Genomic DNA, 21,373 nt, shown 5'->3' with positions numbered 1-21,373 from the left:
TAGCAGGAGGGCTTTGGAAGTTGTAGTGAAGGGAAATTAGTTTTGGAGTAGTTGAGAATTTGGTGAAAAACTACTTTGGGTTTTAAAATATCATATAGCATATGGCCTTCTGACAAAGAACCTTGCCCTCCTCCCTAGAAAGTCAATGAAGAGAATACTCTCAAGACAGGAGTCTCCTTCAGCATATGACTGAGTGTCTGAAGAATTCTTACTGGTAAAAGAGCACAGAGAAGTTCATCTGTAAGTACCCTGGAGCCAGGGAACGGGTTAGGGAAAGGGAGGTGGTACTCCAGATCTGCATATGTGCTGCTGGATGAATAGTGACCAAATAGGGCAGCGGAGAGACTCACAATGTCTCCCAACCACCTGTGTCATGGGTAATTGTCGATGCAGGGGAGGAGTTTGTAAGGGATACAACAAAAGACCCCAGATCAACTGGGTCAGAAGGAAGCACTTTGGGAAGCATATGTCAGTGCAAGTGTGGGTCTTGACAGAATTCTGGTGCCATTTTATTGTTTCAGTGACCAGGGTACATGATGTTCAGGAGACCATTCTGTTAGTGCCTGAGTCCACGTTACACCTACCACTCTCTACCTCTGGTCTGCAGGCAGTCTTTTGACCTGCTGTTGAGCTTTGAGGCTGTTTTGGCCCATATCTACTATCACATGTCTTCATTACCTGTCCTTCTACTTTACATCTCCACTTCTCTCTTCAACTCCCTCTATTCTTCTCACCCTCTAGTCACTCCCACAGTGTCATTCCCTTCTCTCCCTTGAGGAAATTTAACTCAGTTGAATCTTTACAGCAGCAAATACAGGGTAGCCTTGTTGTGTTATCTGAAGAAAAGTCCAGAGACCAGCTAAGTAAAAACCCCATGAAATAAAGGGATGGAAAATAAAAAGGATATTATAATCATGGCCCTGAACAAAGACATCTGAGGGAAGTGATTGCTGTCAGAATGGAGTATATAACCTGCTTTCAAGTACATATCTGACAGAGAAAGAATGAGTAGGGAAGTTCCAGGATAATGGATATATATATCTCTGGATATATGTTAGAATCACCTGGGGAGCTTAAAAAAATATAGATACCTGGATCCCATAGCAGAGATTTTCATTTAATTGGGGTGGAGGTAGTAGACTGGGCAGCAATATTTTTATAGAATCTGTATAGGTAGTATTAATGTCAGCCAGCGTTGAAACTCATTAGACTAGGATCTCAGCTAATCCAGCACAGGATGATGGCTAAGTATGCAGTTTACAGAAAGTGCTAAAAATCAAACCAGAGTTTGCATTCCTCTAGTTAATGTTGGCAGAGCCTGGAACAAAAAGAAGAGAAAAGGTGGCAGATGGAGGGATGACACCATGTGTCCCATATACCTATTACTTTTCTCTTTATTCAAAAGTATCTGTGTGGCAATTTACATTCTTTAGATCCTGAGGCTAACTGAGTAGATAGGTCTTGATAATATAATCAGTAATCAATGAAGAACTCAAATATTATTGCTGTATAATACTTTTATTCAACAGTTTTACGGGAAAAAAACCCTCACATTTCTGTATGTGTTATATCACATAATTTTCAGACATGTCAGAGTCCAGTGAAAAATCACATTTGGAGAAAAGCTTTAAAATTCATTCTTGTATGCCACTCCTTTGTGAAATACCGAAAAGCAGCTCTGTATCGCAGCACTAAAGGTTACAAAAAGCACCATTTAAAGGAGGACTCACATGTTTAATTCCCTTTATAGTCTTATTCCCCCTTTGTAACAGAGCTGTACTCATTCAAAATGCTTCAGTGTAGTAACAACCAACATTCTCCAATTTACCAAAATTTAAACAAGTTTCATATATGGGGCCCAGTGTGGAGATTAGGACTAATCAACATTAGTGAGCTTTGGCTGTTCTAAAACCACAACCTGGGTAGGTGTTCTGTAGATGGGAATAGAAAAGAAATACGATGATCAACACATAATGTAATACTTATAGTAGGTACCTCCTCGACCATTTTAACCTGACTATAAAATCCACATAGCATTTAGTTTTTCATATCAATCTTACTGCAAAAGCACTGTGCTACACAAAATTCGACTCCAACTAATGTTGGAACTAAAACAAAATTTAATTTTTAACAAAACGTATTCATTCAAAGCACAACTGAGGGGCTTCCCTGGTGGCGCAGTGGTTGAGAGTCCGCCTGCCGATGCGGGGGACACGGGTTTGTGCCCCGGTCCGGGAAGATCCCACGTGCCACGGAGCGGCTGGGCCCGTGAGCCATGGCTGCTGAGCCTGCGCGTCCAGAGCCTGTGCTCCGCATTGGGAGAGGCCACAGCAGTGAGAGGCCCATGTACCGCAAAAAAAAAAAAAAAAAAAAAGCACAACTGAGTAAAGCAAAGCAAATCAAGACAAAGCCCAAATTTGAATCCTAGAGGGATTCCACTGCGAAGAATTGGATTTCGTAAGTAACAGATTCTTGGAATTCTTTCCGTTTTCTTATAATTTTTAAAGATTTGGCCTTTTTACTCCAGAAGTTTCAGTTCATTTCAGAAATCACAGCCCTTCAACCTCCAGTTGTGACTGGTGCTTAAGGAGAGACAAATGCCTAGATCCAGAGTTTTAAAAGACCCTAACTCCTATCCCTCCCAGGTCCTCCATCCCATGGGTAACTAGAGTCAGCAGTTCCTAGAAGACAGCAACAACTTGGCTTTAAGGATGAGTCACAATAATGCAGGAACCAACTGTGTATCTGCTCTTAAGCCTAGGCCCCAAATCACTAGAACGTGAGGATTTAGAAATCTCTGAGAATAGAATGTATTGCAAACATACGCAAACATAGACTACTGCATATCATTTTTAGTTGAGGTCAAAAATTTAAATGCTCTACTTCCCCAATTAAAAGCAGGGGATTCTATATCATTAATGTGTCTCCTTCATTTATACCCAGATTAATATAAGACCAGTCTAGAGGTAACACTTCTTTCTGAATTTACCTTCATTTTAGCAGCATATGTGGAGTACCAACACTTTTCAAAGATTTTATCTCAGATCCATTAGGTCTACGAGACTAGAAATAATTGGGGTGAAGTGAGTGGGCCTGGGTTTGTAGGATCCTGTCAGAAACCTCTCTTGGATTCTTCTTTTACAGAGCTTCTTTACCATATATAAGCACTGTTTTAAAAAAAAAGCCAACACTGTTGAGGCCAGGTATGACCTTCAGGGGTTTTGCCTACAGTGATTAAATCTCATTCAACTCTAAGCTTAAAACAAGCTAATAACCATAACACAGAAGTTCTCCTTACCAGCAAGATGACTAATATTTGTTTTAGGTAATGTTTGACTTTAGACCCTGGTAAAGTCTGCCTGACACATGAAGTTAAAGCACAACATAGGAGAAAGTGTAGAAAATAGAAACAAGAAAAAGATTTTTTATACTGTAAATTCTGTACAATGAGATCCAAAGACACCAGTATATGTTTGGTTTAATTTAAAAAAGGATATTTTTAGTTCCGAGTTACTTAAGCCTTAACTTTCCTAGTACCACTCCTCAGCTCAGTTACTCTTTCTTTTTCCCATAACTCCTAAACGATGATACAGTTCAAGAGTCAGCCCTCCCTAAGAATTACATTCTTACTCTTTGACTGTGAAACTCTTATAGGCAAAACAAATTTAAAAAACCCTAAAAAAAATTTTTCCCTTTATTCATTTTCAAAATCTGTCAAATTCTTCTGCAGAAAATAAACTATCCCTTTAACCAATATAAAAGAATGAGTGAACTGTACTCTTGGGTACCTTCCTCCCTCCCTCGCAACCTTCTAGAACAGTTTCTAGGGGACAGACTGAGAGTATGATAGGAATTCTCAAGGCCGTGGTATGTTAATCAGCAGTACAGAGGAGGGACAGGGCTGAATGAGTCATCATCCAATTCCTCTTACTGATCCCTTTCCATACCAGCTGGTAGGCTCCAGTTTCACATCTGGCTGAAAGATTACCTCAGAATTTGGAAAAGTGACACTTTCTACACATTTCCAGATTAGAAGGATCTGAAGGTCACCAGCACCAAAACCTACTGTCACTGGAGACAGACCCATTTCACAGAAGCCTCTGGCCTGAGAGAAACTGAAGGAATCTCTTTTCCTGCCACACTCTTAATTATCTGTGCAGAATAGAGATTTTAATACAGGAACACAGAGACAATTACATGTCAATACTGCTGACAAGACATATGAGTACAACAAAATCCTCTAGGTGACAACCAACTCCTAAGTGGCCCACTTGTTTAATGGGTAATGGAAAAAACAAAATTCTAGTATAACTGAAGACAATGTAGATCCTGAGAGTTGGTAGTAACAGAATTTGGCCTGGATTTTTAAAATGGCACACCATTCTAAAAGTGATTGGAACCATAAAACGTTCTCCACAAAAGCCTTTTGAGGCGGATGGTGGCCTTGAGTGGCTAAAGCAGTATTTACTCTCAGCAATTAACCACCAAAGCACTTAGCAATTTACATTCCCGGCAAGACAACAATCCCACACCCTACTGCCTCACACACAGGATCTAAGAGTTCTACATACTGGAAGACAACTGTATCATCAGCTTTATGTGGGAAAGACAGGAGGTAGCTAATTTACCTGTGGGTGCCCTTTCAGTGGGGCTGGGCTCATCTTAGCAGTCAAGGAGCCTCTCCAGCAACAAGTTTAGCCTCCTTCAGTATTGAATGTTTGGCTTGCATTTATCTGTAATGGAAGAGCCACAGAAACTTGGGGAAAAATATCTTATCTCTGAATCTCAAGAGTGGATTGAATAGATACTTTTTACTCCACAAATGGAAATCACTGACCCCACTTCATCAACAAACACTTTCTGGAAGATACAGAAGAACAAGATAACTCTGTTAGCATTTAGTGCATGAAAGGGATACTTTTCGTGGCTGGGAACACCAAAGGTAATTTCTTGCCTCTTGAATCCTTAAGTCGAGGGACACTTTTAGGTGCATAAAATGAGCCTGAATGGGTCTGTATCTAGAGCAATGTTTACTGTAATGATGTACACAGAGTCAGCCTTATTAATCTAAGACTGTAGGGGGCCAGACTAGAGAAGAAAATATTGGGGGCAATTTATCATAAGCCTGAAGTTCTCCAAATGCAGTCTCTTAAGACCAATGAAAAGGCATTTTTTTAAAATTTTATTTTATTTTTGCGGTACGCGGGCCTCTCACTGTTGTGGCCTCTCCCGTTGCGGAGCACAGGCTCCGGACACGCAGGCTCAGCGGCCACGGTTCACGGGCCCAGCCGCTCCGCGGCATGTGGGATCTTCCCAGACTGGGGCACGAACCCGTGTCCCCTGAATCGGCAGGCAGACTCTCAACAGCTGTGCCACCAGCGAAGCCCGAAAAGCCATTTTCTGATAAAAGAAAAATGTAGGCACATAAAAATCTTCCAAGGATGAAAGACATGAAAGTTTTCTCTGGCTTTACTCCCACCTTCAAAGCTATCTGCTCTGTGAAAGAAAACATGGAAGCAGGGCCAAACCAGGTGGGAAAAAGTATGGGAATGTGCCAATACAGCCTAAACTGTGACACCAAACCAAAACAAAAAAGTAGACCTGCATTCTGCCTTTCATATAAGGCTGAGCCATATTTTCTTCAGTAGAAGTTAAAATAAGTAGTGACAAAGTGTCATGGGCCTGTGCTGAGCTTAAAAAGGAGACTTTCTGGCCGCCCTAGTCTGTAAGGTGGGTCAGGTCTCACACAGCCTTTTGTTTGTTTGTTTGTGTGTGGTATGCGGGCCTCTCACTGTTGTGGCCTCTCCCATTGTGGAGCACAGGCTCTGGACGCAGGCTAAGCGGCCATGGCTCACGGGCCCAGCCGCTCTGCGGCATGTGGGATCTTCCCGGACCGGGGCACGAACCCGTGTCCCCTGCATCGGCTTGCGGACTCTCAACCACTGCGCCACCAGGGAAGCCTTCACACAGCCTTTGAAAGGGGTCACTTACCCACTGAGTTTTGTGTTAGGCAAGAGTCAGATATAGGATCTGAAGGAGGTTAACAAAGCAAGAATGTGAAATGAGAGGAAAAAGGGTTCTTGTGGGGTACCTGGTATCATATAAAAAACAGATTGTGCACATACTCTGGGAATACAGAGAACCCATGCAAGAAAAGCTGCTTCTGCAAGGAGGCAGCTGTAAGTAGGGCAGCACTCTGGCACAAGTCCATCCCTTGGAGAGCCAAGGTAGCAGTGATAGAATCTCCACCCAACAAGGATCCTGAGAGTTTGCTCTTCATTCACTTTAGGAAAAAAGCTTCCTGTAATGGTTCTTCCTGCAGCTTTCCCCAACAGATCTTGGTGAGTTCCCACAGGTAGAGAGAATACATCTAGCTAGGAGGCTTCCATTAACTTTCCTCTCGTGTGTGTGCGTGTGTGTGTGTGTGTGTGTGTGTGTGTGTGTGTGTGCGTATATATGATTTTTTCTTAAAATAAATTCCATGAACTCCTAAAGCTCTCATTTGCAATCAAATGCAAAAGCAGAGAGAGCATCCTACTCAGAGGCTCTGAAACACACGTATTAGCCTCAAAGCAAATCAGCCTTCCAGTCCCAGGTAAGACGGGTCTAGTCCAGAAAGGCAAGGGAGATGCTTCTCCTGAATCCTGGGAGGCAGGAAGGAATCCCTTCAGATGGGCTTGTACAGCAGAGTAGTGACATACTTCTTCTTGTAGCGATGGGTTGCGCTAAGGACCATCACACTGTCCTGCAAGGGAAATAAACATATGTAATTAATTCACTAGTTCAGGACGTAGGCAGCTGTTCCCAGCCATTAATCCTTCACAACTGCTCACTTTTAACAGAGTTAGTTTGATATTATAAAAAAAAGGTTGGTTTCGGATTCAAATCAATTTAAGTTTTGATCCTGACTCCTATTGTTACTCTATTTGTGACCTTGAGTAATCTACTTAATGTCTCTAAGTTTTTTCTCATCATTACAAAGGACAACACCTACTATTAATATGGCTCTGATGATTACATGAAAATATCTGACAGAGAAAGTAGGTGCTGAAAAAATATTAGTCTCCTACCTCACTTCCTTCCCCACCTCACATTCAAATATTGGGCTTAAAACTATGATGGAAAAAAAGGGCTTCCCTGGTGGCGCAGTGGTTGAGAGTCCGCCTGCCAATGCAGGGGACACAGGTTCGTGCCCTGGTCCAGGAAGATCCCACATGCCGTGGAGCCGCTGGGCCCGTGAGCCATGGCTGCTGAGCCTGCGCATCCGGAGCCTGTGCTCCACAATGGGAGAGGCCACAACAGTGAGAGGCCCGTGTACCGCAAAAAAAAAACCAAAAAAAAAAACCCATAAAAACAACTATGATGGAAAAAAAGAAATATCCTGGTATCTATCTCTAGAAGGAAGTCTTAAAAGCAATGAGAAAAAAGGGCAGTGATCCTTTTGAAAAACCATTTCCAAGCCCCATTTAATACCAGGGATGAACTTTAAAAAAAGTCATCTCTGATCAAGAGGGGACTCAGGAATCATCTTCTATCCTTGAACAAAGTGGACCCTAAAATCCTCCTTGGAAAGACACTCAATCCAATGGATCAGTTCCAAACAGCTTAAACAATCTGAGAGAACCAGGGATAGGTCAAGGCCAAGCTGAACCACAACAATCAAGACCTTGACCTGGGTCAGAACCAGTGTGAAGAGTAAGAGGTACCATTTCCCAAGCAGTGTTACAGACCCTGGGTGTACCATAGAAAGAGATGGCAGACCTGTGGACATCACCTGATAGCCAAAGAGCAGATACAGGAGGCAAAATTCAGTTAGATCACAAAGAACGCAAGCAAATCCAATTAAGAAACCAGTGCCTCTTCCTATTTTCCTCTATATTGTATCATCTACAATGAAGACTTCTCAGATTGACATTCTGTGACCACAGTATGCAGATCACAGCCTAAAAATGACAGAAGCAAGGCAGGTAAAAAATTCAACTCCAGAAGGAGTTTGGTGGAAATGAGAAGTGGGTGAGAGAAAGAAAGATCTACTTGGAAGAACCAGCACAATGGTCTCTAGGAAAGGACATGGAATAAAGATGGGAGGACTGGACCTCAGTCCTCTCTCTTGTACTTATTGGCAATATGACCTTCTATGAGCCTTAGTTTCTTTATCTATAAAACAGGGTTAAAAAATAATACTTATCCCACAAGGTTATTATAAAAATTAAATTCAATAATATACATTTAGTAAGTACCAGGTAATCTGTTAAAGACAGCTGTGATCAGTGATTTCCCTAATCTGGCTGCACATCTAAGAAATATAAGCAGCTTAAAAAAATTACTGAGGCCCATCCTAGATGCACTTATTCAGAATCCCTGGGGATGGAGCCTCTGAATCTGTATTTTCCCAAACTTCCCCCAAGTGATTCTGATGATGTTCAGCTTAGTTTGGTAACTACAGAACTATATAAAATATTATTCCAATAGCCAGACCACAAAGACATGACAAGACTGAACAGATATTTTCAATCCAGAATCTAAAGCAGCAGAGAAACCAAGAAGCATTCTAAGAGCTGGGATGGGGATGGGGGGGCGGAACAGGGCAAGTCTGGTCACATTTCTCCTTTAAGTAGTGGATAGGAAAGATGCAAGCACTTGGGTATATATGACTCAGGCAGCTGAAAGCAGCTCATGTCCACCTCTAAAAAAGTGGAAGCCTTAATATCACATTCAAGCATTCTTTGAACTGGAAGGTAAACTTGCTTTTTCTGTAAATGAAATCCTAGTACTATGAACTCAAACTTAATTAAGTAGGTGGTGCAAAGGTTATAGCTACCCAGAAAGAAACCAGGAAGCAAAAAAGTCCATTCAATCACAGCGCAATTCAGCTAGCCAGAACTCAGATATCGAGACTAAAATTTAAAACAAACAAACCCACTAGTTAAAGAAAGAAACTTCTTCTCCTATAATCTGACCATTACTGCCAGCTTCAGCTTCAGTGAAGTAGCAGAGCAAGTAGCCACTAGGGAACACGTGTTCAACTCTTCCCCTCCCATTTTGGGGAACTATGTGAAGAACCAGGCCCACCACTTACCTTAATGGACAATGCATAGAGATGGTTCAGCATAACATGATTGGGCTCGGGGAGCAAGGCTGGATCACACTAAGAGGGGTAAAAAAAAAAACAAACCCAAAAAAACACCACTAAATGGGGTTAAATGCACAATCCTAAACCAGTTTATTCTTCCTCAGGGATCTTTGGGACTGTTGAGAAACTCAAAACTAGAATGTATTATTTCCTTTAAATAATGCACTCATCCTAGTATATATAAATAATACATTCTCATTACAGAAAATTAGGAAAATTCTGAGTCCAGGGCAGAAACCCTTAGCCTCACTACCTATTCATCCTCTTAAACAGACCTTGCCCACAACACATATAGAAGATTTGTGTAAGAGGCAAAAATAATCTTAGTGGGAATCAAGTGAATTGACTAGAAATGTAAATTATATGCAAAATATACTTCTTTTGGATATCCCCAAACGATAAATACTCCTTATCTTATGTTGGAATAGAAGTCTTAGAAACTGGTTCTAGCAATCCATAGCTCTGAGCCTGATATATTAGGACCAGAAGACAACTATGAATTTTGGTAACAGTATTTGGAAAAGTTGCAACTCAGCCCTGGAAAAAGGAACTTGTAAAGCTACTGATACGTATATGATTTATACTCAACACACCTTTGTAATAATCCCAACCTCTACGATTACTACACTGTAGCTCAAATGGTCTAGTAACCCCCAGATGCCCCAGCAATACTCTTAGGATACTCACAGATATATTAGTGTCCTTGTTAAGAATAACTTGGAGAAGGTGAGGAGGCAGGATGGGTGGGGATTTGAATCTCTCCTCTGATCGAAACACATACATTTCTTGACCATAAGGCTCTGGGGGTGAGCTGGAAAGGTCTGGAAGATATTTATTCAAATATAAGGGAAAGTTGGAGAGCTATTAAAGATGCATGAAAAAACTGTCAGTACATGGCAGCTAATATTAAATATGGTAGAAGTCAAGAATCATAAACTTGTGACTTGTTGGGTCTACAACTGTAAGGCAAACAAAGAAAAAGTCTGCGTCATCCTGAACATAAACCATGAAGTTCCTCAACATGGTAACATGACGTGAAGGATAGGGGAGGAGATGAGGGGTAAAAGATGTAGGTTCAGGGAAGAGCTACTCCATTTATCAATTGTATGACTTGGGACAAATCCCTCTTCTATAGTCAGTTTCCTCATTCATAAAATGAAAATAACAATCTCTGCCCTATTTCACAGTGCTTTTATAGGAATCAAATGAGACAACAGATGTGACAATGCCTTATAAACTATCAAACAATATGAAAATATTAGATTTGTTCTTTTTTCCAGTCAAGCAGCAAGGTTATAAACTTTAAGACTACTGATACTACGATGACTGCAACAAAAAGGAAAAATTAATAACAATGTAGTAGTCATTAGGGGAATGCAAATCAAAACCACGAGATACCACTTCACACTCATTAAGATGGCTAGAATAAAAAAAGGCAGACAATAATAATTATTGGCGATGATGTGGAGAAGTTGGAACCTTTGTATTATTCCCATTGCTGGTTGGAATGTAAAATGGTGTGCCACTTTGGAGAACGGTTTGGCAGTTCCTCCAAAAGTTAAGCACAAAGTTACCATATGACCCAGCAATTATACTCCTGGGTACATGCCCAAGAGAAATGAAAACATATGCCCACACAAAAACTTGAACACAAATGTTCATAACACCATTATTTGTAACAGACAAAAAGTGGAAACAATCCAAATGTCCGTCAGCTAATGAATGGATAAATAAAATGGTATACGCATACAATGGAATTTTATTCAGCCATAAAAAGGAATGAAGTAATTATATATATTACAACATGGATGAACCCTGAAAACATTATGCTAACTGAAAGAAGCCAGACACAAAAGACCATGTAGTGTATGATCCCATTTATATGAAATGTCCAAAACAGGCAAATCCATAGAGACACAAAGTAGATTTGTGGTTGCCAGAGGCGGAGGGAAGGAGGCAATGGGAAGTGACTGCTCATGGGGATGGGGTTTCTTTTGGGGGTGATTAAAATACTCTGGAATTTGGACTTCCCTGGTGGTCCAGTGGTTAAGAATCCGCCTGCCAATGCAGGGGACACGGGTTTGATCCCTGGTCCGGGAAGATGCCACATGCTGCGGAGCAACTAAGCCCATGTGCCACAACTACTGAGCCTGCGCTCTAGAGCCCACAAGCCACAACTACTGGGCCCATGTGCCTAGAGCCCATGCTCTGCAACTAGAGAAGCCACTGCAATGAGAAGCCCACATACTGCAACGAAGAGTAGCCCCCGCTCACTGCAACTAGAGAAAGCCCGCATGCAGCAGTGAAGACCCAGCGCAGCCAAAAAAAACAAAACAAAACTCTGGAATTATATAGTGATGATGGTTGCACAACTCTGTGAATATACTAAAACTTACTGGATTGCACACCTTAACAGAGTGAATTTTATGGCATGTGAAATTATATCTTAAAAAAATGGAAAAAGTGTATGCAGACAGAATAGAAATACACAAAAATGAAGAGAACTATAATTTTTTGCTTAAAAATTTTTAATGTTTTTTACAGTTTCTAGTAAAAAGGATTTTAACAACCAGTTCAGCATAAGAACTCAGATTTCAATTAAATATACCGTGGGACAAAAGAAAAGAGTAGCAAAAATACTGTTATATTAAACAATATCTTAAAAATGTATAGAACTTGAAACTTTTCGAAGTACTCTCAGGTATTTTATCATAGATCCACAAAAACACTCTTTGCAAGTACATAGAACAGTTTTTTTTTTTTTCCCTTTCCATCAGGAAAAAAAATGGTTAAGTCATCTACCCAAAGTCACATACACGGCAAAGATGGTCACTGAGTGCAGATGCAGATTAAAACCCATTATCTGAAGATTCCTAATAAAATGTATTCTAAACCCTACCTCAGTGGATCAGGAAATTGGGTGAAAGTGGGAAGAGAGAAATATCAAAAGTATGCTAGTCCTCTTTCTCTATAATTATGATTATATGTCTATTATTCATTGGTTGCTTTGCTAGAATCATATAATGCAAAAATTTAGAGTAACTAGTGGCCTCATCATTCAATTCAGTATTTTTAAACTCTTTTAAATCTCTGCGCCACCAGTTAAGAGCAATGTCCAGCCTTACTTTCTGAGCTTATATAATGAAAACAATATTTTTGTAATTTTCCTAAACAATTATTATACTATTGCTTATTCTTTTAGAAACTGCATAAGCCACTCTTGTGTCCTGAGATTCTAATACATCTCACTTCAGGTATTGTGTCTCCTCAGCTGTGAATCGCTGAGAGTCTAAGCCTCTGATTTTACTGATAAGGAACCAAGAACCAAAAAGGTTGAAGGAGTTGTCCGTGATGCAAAGCTAGTTAGTAGCAGAGGCAGGCTTTGAACTCACAAGGGAGAAGTGTGCTTACTGGAAACACAGTTCTTTAGACAGTCACAGCCTTTACTGTAAAACAACAAAATTGGTAACTGTGAGTATGGATAGCAAACCCCTTTTCTGGTTTTATAGCTAATGTAAGGAGAGATGAAGGCCTTGGAAAAAGCACTGGGAGAAACAAAAGGATACAAGTCTTTTCCTCTACAAAGGGATTTTTTTTTTAACCCAAAACTTACAAAACTTCAGTTAACATATACACAAAAGAAATGTGAGGTTTGGGAACTTCCCTGGTGGTCCAATGGGTAAGACTCCATGCTCCCACTGCAGGGGGCCCGGGTTTGATCCCTGGTTGAGAACTAGATCCTGCATGCATGCCGCAACTAAGAAGTCCACCTGCTGTAACTAAAAGATCCCGCATGCCACAACAAAGAGCCTGTGTGCCTCAACTAGGACACAGCACAGCCAAAATTAATTAATTAATTAAAGAAATTTTAAAAAAAAGGAAATGTGAGGTTTTTATAACCCTTTTCCCCCAAAAAACTGCCATATATGTAGGCCCTATAAAATTATAGCACTGCCAACTGAGCTATCAAACTGGCAGGATTAAGCTGAGGCAGCTAAACAAGGCATATGAGACACAGCTAGCCCCTGCTAGTTGATACTCTCAAAGGTCAATGAGAAACTTGAAATATTACTAGAAATAGCTTTTTAAACTATAGACCATAGCCTATTAGTGGTTTATAAAAAGAAGGATAAAATAGAAAATAGAGTACTTTACATGTAATAAAGGCAAATATTATACTGTAAGACTTGTGTTACTGTTGTGTGTGTGTGTGTGTATGAGTGTGTACTGGGTTACAGTGTAAACCTACTGGTTAAAAAGTTTGAAATCAAGTACACTAGACAGATTTTTTTCTTGAAGACGGGTACCTAATGTTTATAGGAGAAACATATACATACAATTGATAAGATTCCTAAGGAGAAAATGAAAAAACAAACAAAAACCACTCTTGGGAAGAAACACGCATTATAAGAAAAACAGACCAAGAAAGAGCAAATACTACAAAATTACCTCGACAAGATGTCTCTGAGCTTTCCATTGAATCCAGCTTTAAAGCATCAAACACCTCAAAATCAGATTTCTTGACATGGATCAAATTGTTAATTGTGCCAAGCTGACTGGTAACCACAGGCTGAAACAATGAATGGAAAAAAAATTCATGAAACCCCATTTCAAATACATCTCTTCTATTCAACTCTCCTCTTTTTAAAAGGGATCATACTTGGCACCACCATCTTTTATCAAGAAAGAAATCCAACAGTATAGGAGCCTATCAGTCCTGACTGCAATGATGTTTGACACCAAGGGGAACGATAGTTTAAAGGAGACTGTTAAGTCAGTGGTTACCCTCGGAGATCAAGGCCTTACCTCTGATGGATCATGAACCCATTGTCCATCCACAAAGAACTTGTACTGGTGCTCTCCCTCAGGGAGGTCCAGGATGGCAACAAAGTCATTATGGCTATAGAAGAAAACAGAAAGTTAAATAGGCCAAATTTCTATTAGAAGACAGAATATAAATGTAAAAACCACGAGGCAATCACAATATCATACCAATGATCTCCCGCATTCTTAAGTGATTGCAACCCCTGTAGTAAAAAATAATTTATAAACCCATTCTCCTTTTTTATATCACCTTGAGCATGTATTTGCTAGCCCCTCCCAATAACTTTAGTTCTTAACTAATATCTGGAAAAGAACAATAAAGATGTTAATCCTCCCGAATGTTCCACCTTAGTACAACTATTTTGCTTCAGCAAAACGGATCCCTCATGAATGTAAATAAGATAGCAAGTAGGTTCAGGATAAGAAGTGCCTCAAGGTACCCTTCCCATATTTTGGTGGCAGATTCTAGAAAATTACCTATATACAAAGGGCCATAACCAGTTACATAATTCACTGTTGCTCTGAAAGCAACAAACAACATTACTACCTAGAACTTTACAGTGTGTTTTGTTTTAGTGCAGAAGTCAGAGCAACTGGACTCAGGCAGTTATGGAAGACTTCCCACAAGCATAGAAAGGACTTGTGTTAACACAGTCTTAAAGAAAATGACATTCTAAGTGGTAAAACATCTCTGACTCACTATAAGGTTAGAAAAAAATGTCACAGATATACTTATTGGTCACAGAAAATATTCTAGAGAGAGTCCCTAGCAGGTGGAGAGGAGTAGTCCAGCCAGGTCTCTCTCTTAAGAAAGGAAATCAAGTCTCTACTCCTGGACCCTGTAGACTCAACCAAGACACTTGTCTTCACCTCTTAATCAGTGGAATCTTGGTGCTCCAATTGTTGAAGGACCCAGAGATGAAGACCTCCTTGCCTCCTTCAGACCAGCGGATAACAGTGGGCCGGGCCTGCTGTGTGGGCTTTACGGAGTCCTCCAAATCCTGCTGCCATGATACAAACTCTTTGTCCCCAGGGAGCTGTAAGAAGGATTAGGTCATCCCTAAATTGTGACCCAGGAATTCTGAAAAGGTCACTCTCCTCCCTAGGGCAGAGAGGGGTGCTACGTTTCTGCTAAGGATTAATAAGCCTTGAAATTAGCAACTAAATCAGATTTTGAACAAACTATAGAAAAAGAACTCATCTAGGACCAAAATGGTCAAATGGCTTATGCTCGAAGGCTACCCAAATCACAGCCTAACTTCTGAGTCTGCATGTATCACTCATTCTTTCAGAGCCTTAGGATTTCCCTTAAGAAACAAACAAACAAAAAACCTTACTTCCTCTTACCAGATTAACTCATAGGCAGACAATTATGATATGCTTCTGAGTGTCTCTTAAGAGAAAAAATATGAAAATAAAGTATGGTTCTACAAAAAATAATTAAGTTAACCACATGCAAATATGAGCAGCTCCCAATTTATCAGTTGTAATAGAAATTAGAGATGCTAAAATTCATAAGTAATTCACAATCTCTGCTTTAGTTAATAGGTTACAAAAGGACATTAAAAATATAAAAATCAGGGCTTCCCTGGTGGCGCAGTGGTTGAGAGTCCGCCTGCCGATGCAGGGGACGTGGGTTTGTGCCCCGGTCCGGGAGGATTCCACATGCCGCGGAGCAGCTGAGGCTGAGCAACCGGAGCCAGTGCTCCACAGTGGGAGAGGCCACAGCAGTGAGAGGCCCGGGTACCGCAAAAAAAAAAAAAAAAAAAAAAAAAAATATATATATATATGTATAAAAATCAGATCATTGGTTTCATAAATTTTGAGAAATGGTTATGAAATCTTACTTGCTCACCTATGCCAGGTTTGTACTAGTTATTTCAGGAGTAGGGATGAAAATTCTGGAGCCCCAAGAAGCATCAGATCAAAAACACAGTTTCCTTTAAAAAAGTGGTTCCAATATCAAATGAAGTATGTAGGATTCCGGAAAAACAACTGACTCCTTACTTAGTTTCTTTTCATTACCATCCTTCAGAACAGGAATTGGCAAACTATGGCCAGTGAGCCAGATGCTTTTACAAATAAGGTTTTATCAGAAAATAGCCACACTCATTCACTTACTCATTTTCTACAGCTGCTTTCATGCTACAATGGCAGAAGTGAGTAGTTGTGACAGAGACTGTATGGTCCGCAAAGTCTAAAATATTACCTACCTGGCCCTTTATAGAAAAAGTTTGCTCACCCCCACTTCAGATTGGCTTAAATAACTTTGGTAAATAAGACTATATGGTACCAAGCCAAAATATTACCAAATAAAATAATGTGGGTTAAAAAAAAAAAGGACTAGTTTATTCATTTGGGCTTTACTTTCGAAATGGCTGAGGCAGACTACCTTCCATACTCTCTCTCAATATTCCTCAAAACTACGCTATGAGATACCAGTAGCAGCATAATCCAAAGCAAGCAGAGAAAGAGAATTGAAGGAACTTTCACATTATATAAGGAAGTGGCTTAAGAGGAAAGTTTGATCTCCATTTTCTCAAAGCAATGAACTCTTATTTGACAGGCTGCATTAGAATTACAGAAATGTTTACATATGCCTAACAATTACATATGCCTCAGATTCTGATTCAGATATAAGGTCCGGGAATCTACTTTTAAAAAGCTTCCCAGACAATAATACTGAAATTATATTAAAAATAAAGAAAGAAACCTCATCTTTAGAGATACATCCTAAAATATTTACAAATAAAGTAATATTTGATATGACGGTCTGGGATTTGCTTCAAAATAATTGGTGGAGGAAGAGTGGATTGGGGTATAGGTGACATAAATTCATTCATGATTTGATCATTGTTTAAACTGGATGACAGTTAATACAGGAGTTCATTACACTGTTCTCCTGACTTTGAAACATGGAAAATGTTTCAAATTTTCTATGCAGTGTTCAAACAAATCTCAGGTGAGTCTAATGTGCAAATAGGACTGAAAACCATTGAACTAGTAAACCGAAGAAGGCTGGCATTTGAAGCAATGTAGGCCCGCCTGCCACTGTTTCTATTACTTATTTGTATGATTTAATAGTTTGTTTAGAATTTGAAAGCTACAAACTATTAATATGCCTAGCTTTGGAAGAAAGCCCTTCCACGTATGACATGACATTTCTGTGGTAGGCATGAGTGCAGCTGACTAGCAAAAAGATTGTTTACTCCAAGTTAAATAGTCAGCAAAATCATCAGGAAAAGAGGCAAAACAATTAGAATTATAACTGAAAAATGTTTAAGTGAAACATTGAGGGAAGAAATAGAGTAGATTGAGAACTGTAAAATCTTAGATTTGGAAGTGACCTTGGGAATTATTTGAACCAATTTTCTTATTTCACAAATGTCAAGATTGAGGTAAGGGAAAGAATGATCCAAAATAGGCTCCATTTCAGACAGAGCAACCTGGCTTTTATTCAGGACGCCGATTACTGCAGTCACAGTTTGACAAATACACTGTACTTAAATCCTGAGTCACCAATGTAGGAAACTGGTAAAAATACAATCACCTTGAGAAAGCTCTGAAGAAGTAAATTCAGATGGCTGAGGAGAGGGCCCAAATGTTGAGGAAGAAGTCCTGAAGTGGGAGAAGGAAGAAAGGAACCAAGAAGAAACCCCAAGAAATCACCCTCACTTCTCTTTGTGATTATGTTCTCAATTGTGATCCAAGAAAATAAACAGTAGAATCCACATCTCATGTGTTATCAACCCGGCAGATTATTCTCTATTTACAAGAGTAAATAAAATAAAACCCCAGATGGGTGGGACAGGATGAGTGATAACATCAAACCTACCCCAATCTCCCCAACCCCTCCATTTTTCTACTTCATTCTAGTCAGACTACCAGGAGGAATTAATGTATTTAATGCCTACAACTCTGAAAGTGATTAGAAACATTCGAATAGTAATTACATTGCTGTCAGCTCCATCTATCCTTTCTGTAGGGTGAATACAAGTTGCCACTTTCCTGAAAGTCCTTGATTGAGAGCAAGGTCTTCAGGGCAACTGTGGGTTGTCCATTTTCAGCCGCGGTAACATTATGAAGTACTACCGGAAATTAGAGAAATCCTGGAATTATTTGCTCTCCCACTTGAGAAGCAGCTGGACGTGAAAGAAGCAGCTCAGCCAAGACTACTGTAAAGTATGAGATGAAAACTAAGCAGTCAACCAAATAATGTCCTTTACTGATCCCCAAGACTAGAAGAAAGTATTCATATAAGCAAGTGATTGCTGCTCACAGCCATGCCAAAGGGGAAGAGGATCTGAAGTGATGAGCTCTCAGAAGGGCAAAAATGATACTGATACACAACAGTTATCAGGAAAAAGAAATTCATTTACCTACCTCAAGGCAAATGTGAGGAAATGCCGCCTATGGTCAGCAACTCGGGTAACCTACCCTCTGAAGTTTTTCACCAGGGCTCACAACCTACAAATTCATCAGTACTCTAGAAGAGGGTGCCTGTTAGGAGAACCAAGGGCGACCGGGCGGAGGTTTGTTGGCCTCATCCTAAAAATGTGGCCAAAAGAGTAGTCGAGTAACAAGAACTCCGCCTCTATCCTACTTTGAGACAGCACCGCGAAAGGAATTACCACTCAATATCTCCGTCCCCGAAAAAAGCCTTTAATTCTAAAAACCGTAACCCAGGTCAGTGTGATAAGAAAAAATCAAAATAGGGAGGAGGAGCCCTGACACCCAGACTACTGCAGCATCGCCACCAACTGGGGGCGTGGGGACACTCACCTTGGAATCCGGCAGGCTGAAGACGCTGGGGTCATCGGTGCTCCCCACCATGATCTTATGTTCCTTGCCCGGGGCATGGCCGCCGGCGCCCTCGGCGCGCGCAGCCTTGGCGCCGTGGCGCTCCCCGGCCACCCGGTCGCTGGTGGTGTTTCCCATGGCGGTGCAGCTCGAGTCGGGGGCCACCTGCCGTGCGGAACAACACGGGGCTAGGGACACCCCGGCGGTCGCGTCTGGGGAGCCCCTGGCCCCGCCCCTGCGTCTGGGGACCCGGGCAAGGGAATCCCCGCCCCAGGAAAGCCGCGCGCAGGGGAGCCCGCCCTCTCTCCCTGGCCGCCAGGAACCCCCGGAACCCCCAATCCCCCTAGTTGCCCGCTGCTCAAGAAACCCGCTTTCGGAAACTCCCCCGCACCCTCCGCGCTCACTGCCCAGGGGCGCTCCCACCCCAATCACCTCCCGCGATGCTCTGCCTCCTCCCGGGACCAATGGTGCGATGGATGTTCTGCGGATAAGGCCACCAATAAAGTTATTGAAATTGAAGCCACGCCCCGGGCTAGCGACCCGGGTTTCCTCCTAAAATGGCTACAAGGCCAGAGACGCGGGGTCGCCCCGCGCGCGTTCCCTGCGGCCGCGCCGCGGCAGCGCTCGCGGCCCGCCGGCCTCTCTAGCCACCGTCGCCTCGATGGTGGGCAGCCGCGCGCAGCCTTCAGCGCCAGACGGGGGCGCCGGTTCCGCAATCCACCGCGTGCGGGGCCAGGACTGCTTCGCTGGCGAGACTGCGCCGAGATCTTTGGTTGCTTGAGCCTCAGGGATTGCCATCGGGTGGGGACGGTCACCGAAGGACACGGGGTCCCCTCACGGGCTCTGGTGCGCACCCGGTGGAGCGGCATTGCTTTTTTCCCCGCTCCCTCACCTGGCCTCAGGTTCGCCAGACGTTTTCATTTTGTAGCGTCTTTTCGACAGGCATCCCGGAGAGGTGAGTTCCTATAGGAATAAGAAAACGGACTTGCACCTGAAAGCTAAGGAAGTAGTAGTGGTAATTGCTCGAGGTTAAAACTAAGTGCTATGGGGAGCAGACAGCCTGACTGGGTCCCCAGGGAACAGGGAATAATTAGGAGATAAATCTTTTTTTAAAAAAAATATTTTTGTTTATTTATTTTTGACTGCATTGGGTCTATCGTTGCTGCGCACGGGCTTTCTCTAGTTGCGGCGAGCGGGGGCTACTCTTTGTTGTGGTGCTCAGGCTTCTCATTGTGGTGGCTTCTCTTGTTGCGGAGCAAGGGCTCTAGGCGCACGGGCTTCAGTAGCTGTGGCTCTTCGGCTGTAGAGCGCAGGCTTAGTAGTTGTGGTGCACGGGCTTAGTTGCTCCGCGGCATGTGGGATCTTCCCAGACCAGGGATCGAACCCATGTCCCCTGAATTGGCAGGCAGATTTTTAACCACTGCGCCACCAGGGAAGTCCCAGGAGATAAATCTTGACAAATTGTTAAAATTAGTATAAGGAGAAGGAGAAAGCTATTCTAGGCTAAGAAACAGCACTTGCAGTGAGCAACCCCAGAAGAAATGAAATTCAAGAAAGAGAGCAACAGAACCATCAGAAGGAATACTTAGGTAGAAAAGGGCAACGACAGTCTTGTTGGAGCAGATTCAGGTTTCTACTGATAATTAATGGGACTTATGTGGTATTTACTAATTCTTACTTTGCATTATGATTATATGCATGTCTCATTACCTACTAGAAACCCTTGTCACTCAGCATGTGTTATAGTGACCAGCAGCATGGGCATCACCTGGGAGCTTGTTAGAAATGCTGAGTCTGAGGCCCCATCCTACAGAATCAGATTCTGCATTTTAACAAATCCCCAAGGGAATGTGTATACACATTAAAGTGTAAGAACCACTGCATTGACTACTGGCAGAGAGCAAATCTAGGTTTGATTCTTCATGTTCTTGCATGCACCTTGTACAGAGTAAACATTTGCAGAATGAAGGGTACATGAATACTGTTTACTACATTTATAACAGGATAATTGCACTTAGTCTTAAACACAGCCAGTAATGGGGAACCCCAAGTCACACAAGGCCACCTTTTCTGAATGAGCAGCTCTATTTGTTGAAAAGTTCGTTTTATATTAAGTTGAAAACCCATCCACTTAAGTCCAACAAATCCTCTGCTCCCCCTTTTGTTTTTGCTCTGCCCCTAATAAACTCAGTTATTCTGTAGCTCTTAACCAAAGACAGTTTGCAGAAAAAAAGGTACATTTTTTTTACTGCAACCTTTTGCTCACCCCTCCAAAATCATTACTGTCTAGTTACCTCCTTCTTGGATAATCTTACCCCCCCCCCCTTTATTCCCCGAGTTCCTTTCAATCTTTCCACAGGACTCTGAAGCAAGGTCCTTGAAGGACTAATACAATAAACATTAACTTGTGTACTGTTCAGCTTTCTAGCCCCAGGGTGGTTTCTCCATGCCAAGTAATATGTCCCCAGTATGTATTTCCTTACAAGCGTCAAATCAGCATAGGAGGAGCAAATCTGCTTTGGGGATTATTCATGACACTGTTCTGCTCTAATAACATTTATAAATCGGTCAGTAGTTAATAATAAAAGTCAGCTTTGCATATTGTGTATTTTAGAC

General features: G+C 41.6%; 1 protein-coding gene and 1 long non-coding RNA gene across 4 annotated transcripts in view; one reads left to right on the top strand and one right to left on the bottom strand.

Annotated features, from left to right (window-relative positions):
• Nucleotides 1-1,369: 1,369 nt before the first annotated feature.
• On the bottom strand, nucleotides 1,370-19,626 carry PRKAB2 (protein kinase AMP-activated non-catalytic subunit beta 2). 3 transcript variants are annotated; one of them, XM_004285813.3, is made up of 8 exons: nucleotides 19,190-19,326; nucleotides 18,740-18,922; nucleotides 14,828-14,994; nucleotides 13,940-14,033; nucleotides 13,583-13,703; nucleotides 9,821-9,954; nucleotides 9,080-9,148; nucleotides 1,370-6,745 (listed from the first exon to the last, which is right to left on the bottom strand). In XM_004285813.3, the coding sequence occupies exons 2-8, from the start codon at nucleotides 18,893-18,895 to the stop codon at nucleotides 6,668-6,670; spliced, it is 819 nt and encodes a 272-aa protein (XP_004285861.1). In that variant the 5' UTR covers nucleotides 18,896-18,922; nucleotides 19,190-19,326; the 3' UTR covers nucleotides 1,370-6,667. The 3 variants fall into 3 exon arrangements, with proteins under 3 accessions (XP_004285861.1, XP_033272502.2, XP_049558224.1); XM_033416611.2 differs by lacking the exon at nucleotides 14,828-14,994 and having other exon boundaries at nucleotides 19,190-19,626; XM_049702267.1 differs by lacking the exon at nucleotides 19,190-19,326 and having other exon boundaries at nucleotides 18,740-19,105.
• LOC125962134 (uncharacterized) overlaps nucleotides 19,572-21,373 on the top strand; it is a 32,178-nt gene continuing 30,376 nt past the window's right edge. The window contains exon 1 of the long non-coding RNA XR_007473601.1: nucleotides 19,572-19,712. This is a non-coding gene — a long non-coding RNA (uncharacterized LOC125962134). The remainder of the gene's footprint in view (nucleotides 19,713-21,373) is intronic.

Source organism: Orcinus orca, chromosome 1, assembly GCF_937001465.1.
Source record: "Orcinus orca chromosome 1, mOrcOrc1.1, whole genome shotgun sequence".
Classification (NCBI taxonomy): Eukaryota; Metazoa; Chordata; class Mammalia; order Artiodactyla; family Delphinidae; genus Orcinus; species Orcinus orca.
This window is presented reverse-complemented; position numbering and strand designations above follow the sequence as displayed.